Below are 8595 nucleotides of genomic sequence, written 5' to 3'. Positions count from 1 at the left end.
TCCTGCTTTGTCCGGGCGGATGGCCCGGCCGCGGTGCTGGACCGGTCGGATGACTCGAGTTCTCTTCCTTTCGGAAGGGATATTTTTCGCGGTACTCAAAGCCAAAGATGGCGACGGCTGTTGCAGGTGTGTTGGATTGATGTCCATGCCCTCTCAGCGCTGGTGTCAAGAAAGGAGGAAGCAACGTGGCGGCAATTGTACCGTGGTCGAAGATGATGACCTGCTTGCGACTGGTTGCAGATCCTTCTGCTGCAGGGGTCTTCTCTCAAGATTCAGGGATGATGACCCAGGGCTCCGGAGATCTTCTTGTGCTATGGTTGTTTTAGGATACTCTAGGTGTTCATGGTCCTTTGTGTTTGCGTTTCAGTGTGGTTGTAAGGGTCAACTTTGTTGTACTGATTCGTGATATGAATGAAAAACTTCTCAAAAAAAAAAAAGACTTGCTGTGACACGCGCTATGTTCCCCTTCCCCTCAGATCGATGCTGGTGTAACATTTCAGGGGAAAGCTGGGGTTTAGCCACGCGTTGTTTGATGCCAACTCTGACATGCAAAAAACGAAGAAGAGAAAACTGCGGGCAGATTTCGGTCACTAATTAGTCGGCGATAAATATTTTTCATGCGATTCCCAAAAATACCATTTGCCAAATGCTAAATGCAGTCAGCACCAGAATTAGCGTGGAAACAGGATGCCCAGGAAACGAATTCAGCATCAAGTGAGGAACAATATCTCGCTTATCTCAAACCCCACCGCGTAATTTACTCACCTACCCGCACATCACCGTGCAGGGACCCCTTAAACCGTTTCTGGATGGCATCTGCTTCCTTCCTCCTGCCATTCGATATTTGGCATTTCCAGTTCTAGGGTTACCGGCCTTCTCTCAACAGCACGCCGCCTTTTATGAACAAGAAAAAATCCATCCGAGAGATGTCAAGATCGACCCCGGGGAACGACGTGGAAGTTGAAGGAAGATTTGTGCTGCTGGAGCTAGGACCCGATGAGCAAACCAAGAGATCCAAGGAAGACTTCTATGTTGGGAGCTGGAGATGGTATTGCCGCTGCTCCTCTTTGTCTTCATGTTCCTTCTTCAACAAAATTTCTAGCGGAACACTTATATTCTTGGATGTTAGGGTTATAATCCTTACAAGGATGATTTCCGAACGACAGTGGCACTGCTGTTGTAAGTGTTTAACTAGACTAATCAGATTCCTAAAGTGCACACCATGGACAGCCGTCCGATGCAAAAGGAGCATCCTATGGCGTTTGTTGTTGTGGGCTAGTATCTCCCAGCATTCGATGATTACGCATTATTTCTATATACTTTTTCCAAATATTATATGGTTTGTAGTTGTTCTATTTGAATTGTGTAGGCAACTATCCGCAGTCCGAGCGAATGGGCATACTTCAGTGACGCTTTCGACATCTTCACGATCTTTTGACAAATATGCTGCCGTTGTTTCCCTGAAACTTATATATTTTCCTGAAAATCGACCGGGCGTAGTTCAAAATCTTGAAGGTAAAATTTTCTAGTGTACACTATGATCATGCCCTTTTGTGCAATCGGAAAAAATAAATTTTAAACTGTTTATGGTTTGGTTCACAAATATAAGAATTAATTTTGCAAAAATGTTGTAGTTTGCAAAAAGGTTGTAGGATAAACTATACGTATTGCTATATGGTTTTTGGTTTTGCTATTCGATTGATGAATAGCTAGTATCGTCCGATCTAGAACAAAGAGTACATGTATAAAAAGAATGAGAGGATCTTGATCGGTTGGTTATCAACACTCAATACTAAACATTCGACTAAGTGGTTTGTAATTAGCAAACTGCACTTCTTTTTTATCATTAATTTAACCGAATGGGGTCTGTCTATCGGAATCTAATCATGTTCACCTTTCTGTTGTGAGTGTGTATGGGGTGATATTTACCAATAGCCTTCTCTTTCCTGCCAGAAAGAGACGCATTGATCAGTCTTGTGAACTAGGTCCCTTAACACATAACATGCTTAATCACTCAAATGCGGATAATAGTTTCTAATTTCGTACTTATGATATGTCTTTGTGATATTTACTTCAAATCAAGGGTCCTAAACCTAGAACAATTTACTGTATTTTTTTTTACTTTTATAGTGTTTCGAACTTTGTACTCCCTCCGATCCAACATAGAGGTTGCGTCAATTTCAGATTGGAGGGGGTATCTTTTTCCAAGTATATTGGTGCACATTTGGTATTTACAAACCACTCTATTTTGCTAATGTACGTCTTTACTCTTTAACATGGGTGGATTTTTTCAAACGTTGCTAACAAGTAGCACACACATGCAGTGGTTAGCGTGCCTCTCAACTGTCCTTGTACATGGACAGTGACCGATGAATGTAAATCAAGAAGATGCTTGATTGACATCGAGTTTATCAAAATGACTAGGGTAAAACTCATATTTCCTTTCCTTCATTTTCATTTTCTTCCTTAAAGCAATTGTGTGAATTTTGAGTTTGCTACTATCTAAAATTCTAAATACATTGAAACCTTAAAACAGTGATGAAGCAGGAAGATATATTACAACTAGTGTAAAATGTTTCTTTTTTTTGTTATACAGCATGGCAAACCAGAGTCTGTTTTGCGTTCTAGAGAAACGAGGACGTCAGTGGAGCAAGCACAGTCTGGTTTTGCGCGCATGCTGCGAGAAGGCATCCTCACCGACATCACCATCAACGCCATTGGTGGCAGCATCAAGGCCCACCGCGCCGTTCTGGCCGCACGGTCATCAGTGTTCTTGAGGATGTTCTCGCACAACCTCAGGGAGAAGAAGCTCTCCACGGTTGACATCTCCGACATGTCGATCGACGCATGTCAAACCTTCGTCGGCTACCTCTACGGTGTCATCGCGTCGGAGGACGAGCTGCTCACGCACCGGAGCGAGCTCCTCGCGGCCGGTGACAAGTACGGCATCGCGGACCTCAAGAAGGCGTGCGAGGAGAGCCTTAGGAGGGACGTGAGCACGGAGAACGTGCTGGAGAGGCTGCAGACGGCACACACCTACGGACTGCCGGCGCTCAGGAGGACCTGCGTGAGGCTGCTCGTGGACTTCGGGAAGATGTACGAGATTCCCGAGGATTTTGCAGAGTTCATGGATACCACGGACCAGGATCTCATAGACGAAATCCGTTCGACTGCAACTCTCAGTGGGAGAAAACTTGCGGCCAGAAAGAAGACTGCAGCTAAAATTACTAGGCGCCGTAGCTTCTAAGAAGGCTTCGGGCCGCATTCCGGCTCAGTGCAGCAATATCTGGACGTCCATGTCTAAAGCTGGATGCGTGCAACACTGCAGCAGGTAAACAGGGTCGCCAAACATGTCTGCATCTTGCCAGGATTCTGACTGCGGTCCGGATAAACGGCCTCGGTAGCCCAATGTCCGGCTAGCTGGCAGTGAGTGGGCTAAGTGAATTGTGCCCGCTTAATTTGTCAGTTAGTTCCCCTGTTTGGAAATAACTGACGCGAGGAGCCAAAATTTTGAACTGAAAGTATTTACTCCCTCCGTTCGAAAATACTTGTCATCAAAATAAATAAAAGGGGATGTATCTAGATGTATATTAGTTCTAGATACATCCTTTTTATCTATATTGATGACAAGAATTTTCGGACGGAGGGAGTACATGATAGTACTAAATTGTTGGATTGTTGCAGCATATCTTCGTTCTAGCTCTAGCACATGGCTATTTGCTCAAACGTGTGTTCACGCCATGAGTGTGATGATAACATGTTATTATATGAGCTGCTCAACGTCGTGGGCTAAATGCCTTCCTGGTTCGTGTATTACATGAGTAAAATAGTGGGGTAACAATTCTGATTGGGCAACCGACGTCACTCGGGTCGGTCGCCTTGCTACGACTTTGTACTATATTCATTTGCACGCAACTGCATCTTTATCTCTCCCTCTCATGCAACTTTTTATTTTTTTGAACTGGGCTCTGCTCCTTCCCATTAACAACTTAATCTGTACGAGAACAATGTCTAGGAAGGGAAGAAGGAAGAGTGAGTTCAACACATTGGTAAAAAAAGCCACTGCATGTGCCCGCAAACACATGTCATAGGGCAAAAACCTATCAACAGCAAAACCTACATTTAGGAAAGTTCCTCATAGGGCAAAAACCTATCAACAACAAAAATATCTGATTTTTAAAAGGAATCTTAGCAGTCACAGCGAGCCAAAAGGCTCTCAAGCAACACATATGAGACAGATTGATTCATGCATGCTACCTATACTGGTACAATAATTTTTCCACTTTAAATAATTGAGCACCAAAAAGGAAATATAGGAAGAGATGCACATGAGGAGAGCCGTGTCAAAGTGTACAATCCCAATAAGGCTGCAGGCTTTATATAGCACACAAGTCCAAGATCAAGTCAATGAAGTAGGACCACCCGACCTCCCATGTTCTCAATCTCGACCTTACCATTTTTCACCCCCGCATCTTGGAGGGTCGCCATTATGGTGCATGTGTACCACCTCCCGTGATTCTTAGCCCATAGAGTGCGGAGCCGTGTCAAAGTGTACAATCCATATTCTAGGGCCCAAGGATTTACGTAGCACACAAGTCCAATGCCAAGTTGTTGAAGTAGGATCACCCGGCCTCCCACGTTCCCAATCCCAGGTTTCCCATTCTTTCCACCCCTACATCTCGGAGTACTGGCCGCCACTACGGTATATACGTTCCACACCATCCACCATAAGTCTTATTTCCATGGAGTGCGGAGCCGTGTCAAAGTGCACAAGCAAGATTCCAGGGCCCCGGACTTTACATAGTACAGAACTCCAAGCCAAGTCGTCTGAGACAGGATCACTGGCCCCCACATTCCTAGCTTTACAGTTTTTTCCACTCCCGTGTCTATTAGTACTATCCACCACTATGGTGAACTCTTGAAACATAGAGATCATTTTGTTTCTCTGTGTAAATTCATAGTAGGCAATGGGGAGAATATTCATTTTTGGGAAGAGTGGTGGATTGGATTTGCACCTTTAAACAAAAGCTTCCCTAGGCTCTATAGTATTTGCTTTGAAAAACAGAAAACGGTCAAAGAAATTTTGGAAAATGGAATTGATAACATACATTTTAGAAGAATGTTAACAGGAGACTCAAAAGAGCTTTGGGAACACATTAAAGATGCTTGTAGCCTGACGATTTTGAATAATGAAAAAGATGAGGTTAAGTGGACACTAACTAAAAATGGCATCTATACAGTAAAGTCCTTTTATAGACATGATGGAAAATGGGATCAAATATCCACATTTGCATATGTGGAAAATTAAAATGCCACCCAGAGTCAAAGTTTTTATGTGGTTGGCCCTTAGAAACAGTATTCTCACAAAAGATAATTTGCTACGTGGGGGTGGAAAGGGGATGGAAAATGTCCATTTTGTGGACGTGACGAAAGCATAAATCACCTCTTTCTCTCCTGCTCTATAGCTCGACTGCTATGGAACATTTTAAAATGTGCCTTCAATTTATCTGACATACCAGAAGATCTTGATATGGTGATGAGAATCTGGGTCAAGACCTTTGGAAGGGAGGAGAAAAGCTTAGTTATGATAGGAATATCTGCTATCTGGTGGACAATTTGGAAACCGAGAAATGGTGTTGTATTTGATAATAACAGGGTTAATTATCCCTGCATTCCTGTTAACCTGTTCCTCAAACATTTACATGATTGGAATATTTTGCAAAAAAAAACCCAGAAGAAGTAGGATGATGGAGGCAGGTGTGAGGCAGGTGGGCGAAGTAGCAGAAGAAGTGTTCAAAGTAGCGCATGGGTGGCGACTGGAAACCAGAAGAATCATGGGGTGCTCGTCTTCAAGCTCCTCTGGTTCCCCGCCTTCCTCCTCGACTGGCGGATGCTTGTGAAGCTTCATCGACCTTCCCTGTGCTCATCTACCTCCAAGTCTTTTGCTCTTTGGTTGAATAAAAATGTATGATGTAATGATACCTATTAGATGGAAGCTAATGCCTCTCATGTCAGGTGTCTAAAACTTGGTTGGTATGTTTGGAGCTGGGACTTGCTTCTGAGCCCATGCCTTGATCTCTTGAGGCTCTGCTTTGGGGGCTAATGGGGGGAAGGGATGGCTTCCCCCTCTTCCTCAATGGTATCCTTTGGAGATTGCTTGCTAGTAGTTTTCTTTTCTTTTCCTTTCTGTAAGACTTTGTGATTCCTATTAATGTAGATCGGAGAGAGAAGCTCTCTTTTATCAAAAAAAATCCACCACTACAGTGTATAAGTTTGATACCACTCGCCGTAATTCTTACCCCACAGACTATGGAGCAGTGCCAAATTGTAGAATCCATATTCTATGGCCCGGACTTTAGAGCAACTCTAGCAGACCCCGCATCCCGCCGGCCCGCAAAACGCGTTTGCAGTTCGCGGAAAACGGCTTTTGCGGGCCGACAAGGACGGCCGCAGATGTAGACCCCCCAAACGGACCCGTATAAAAGTATATTCGTCGAATATGTTCTTATACGGGTCGGCTTGCGGTGTCTGCTCTTGCACCGCTGCTTTCCGCATCTCATCAGCCCGCAAAAATATATCAAATCCAGCATAATACAACAAACGGAAGCAAACTAAATAATTATTCAAATTCAACACAATACAACAATCGTCCACAATACAACAATCTTAAATAATGCAATACAAAACTTTTGATGAGTACAAATACAAATGAATACAAAAAGGAGTCACTGTAGCCCTTTGTCAATGGTGCTCAATGAGATCCTCCTGAAGTTGAAAATGTGTGTCTGCATTTTCAATCTCCTTGTATGTCTGAATAAAAGCTCTAATGTGGTTAGGGTCTCTAGCTGGTTTGACACGGCTACCCACATTGTCGTAGAAGAATTCCAAGTTCATTCCTCTCCCATCTTCAAGAATCATATTGTGAAGGATAACACAACATGTCATGATATTTTTCAACGTTTTCTTATCCCTAAAACGAGCAGGACCACGGACAATGGCAAACCTACATTGCAAAACACCGAATGCTCTTTCAATGTCTTTTTGGGATGGCTCTTGCACCCTTGCAAATTCACATTGTTTTTTAGTTTTGGGTTCTTTGATGCTCTTGACAAATGCGCACCAAGGAGGGTATATACCATCTGCAAGATAGTACCCTTTTGTGTATTCATGCCCATTTATAGTGTAGTTGCAAGCAGGAGCATCACCACTAGCAAGCCTAGCAAACAAATGAGACCGTTGCAACACATTGATATCATTGAGAGTGCCCGACATACCAAAGAAGCAATGCCAAATCCATAAACCTCAGATGCTACGGCCTCTATCACAATTGTTGCATCACGAGACTTGCTACAATATATTCCTTGCCATGCCTCCGGGAATTTTTCCATGTCCAATGCATACAATCAATGCTACCTAGCATGCTAGGCCAACCTCTCCTCTCATTAGATGCCATCAACTTTTTTGTGTCATCCTGGTTGGGTGCCCGAAGATACTCAAGAACAAACACACGGATGATCACTTTTGCAAATCTGCGCACGGACTCAATTGTAGTACCTTCATCAATGTCAAGGTACTCATCGCATAGTCAGCTGGAACGCCATATGCAATCACCCGCATAGCTGCGGAGATTTTTTGATATGCACTAAATCCCTTTAAGCCCACATCATTTCTTCTTTGAGTAAAATACTGGCAATTTGCCTCGTAAGCTTGAACAAGTTTCAAAAAAAGAGATCGGCGCATTCGGTACCTTCTCCGGAAGAGGTGTGGTGGATATGTAGGATTCTCCACCAAGTAGTCTTGCATCAACATCTTGTTCCCAAGAGCAAAGACGCCCGACGGTCGATCCTCGCCTTCTCTTCCGGTTCACGTCTTCGTGCTCCTTCACGGCAAGTGCCATGACTAATGTCTGCTGCCGAAAGTTGACAGGCATGGTCTCAACATTTGAGTCGTCCGAATCGGATGAATCGGTGAGCAAGAACTTCTCGCACGGGCTCAAATCCATCTGCATGCACATTGACGCGTCAAGGAACTATAGCGCTCACTCGTAAAGATCCCAAAATACGCACTAACCAGTGGAGGATGCGGCGGGTGATCCCGGGCGGCGACTAGGGGCAGGCTCGACGGTGGTCAATCCCCGGCGGCGGCAGCTATGAGGGCGGTATTCTCGCCGGATCCGGGGGTGTCGGTTCAGTGTGACGGCGCAGGAGGATGGTGGGCGGCCCTGCCACGCGTTTCTACCCGCAGATTGGTGGAATCACCGGCGGCGGAGGGGCGGAAGCAAAGGCGGTCGGCGGCGGAAGGGGATGGGGAAAATGCGCACGGGCTGAAATGTCCCTCCCGCCAACTACTTTTATGTGATGCAGGGCACCGCAGCCGCGACGGGAAAACCCGTGTATTCGCGGGTTGGGGCCCAGATTTTGCCGCGCCCCCTTTTTGCGGGCTAGGGCGGGATGCGGGGTCTGATCGGGCAGGTTCTTCTGCCCCGACCCGCATTTTGGCGGTTATTTTCTGGATCGGGGCGAGATGCAGGGTTTGCTAGAGTTGCTCTATATAGTTTACAAAAAGAACTATGTGTATATACAACATGATAATATA

General features: G+C 44.9%; 1 protein-coding gene across 1 annotated transcript; it reads left to right on the top strand.

Annotated features, from left to right (window-relative positions):
• Window positions 1-843: 843 nt before the first annotated feature.
• On the top strand, window positions 844-3548 carry LOC119305730 (BTB/POZ domain-containing protein At1g55760-like). The gene is made up of 4 exons (XM_037582172.1): window positions 844-1048; window positions 1370-1515; window positions 2325-2425; window positions 2597-3548. Exons 1-4 carry the CDS (start codon window positions 900-902, stop codon window positions 3245-3247), a joined length of 1047 nt encoding a protein of 348 aa, XP_037438069.1. The 5' UTR covers window positions 844-899; the 3' UTR covers window positions 3248-3548.
• Window positions 3549-8595: the final 5047 nt, after the last annotated feature.

Source organism: Triticum dicoccoides, chromosome 5B (assembly GCF_002162155.2).
Source record: "Triticum dicoccoides isolate Atlit2015 ecotype Zavitan chromosome 5B, WEW_v2.0, whole genome shotgun sequence".
Taxonomy (NCBI): domain Eukaryota; kingdom Viridiplantae; phylum Streptophyta; class Magnoliopsida; order Poales; family Poaceae; genus Triticum; species Triticum dicoccoides.
This window is presented reverse-complemented; position numbering and strand designations above follow the sequence as displayed.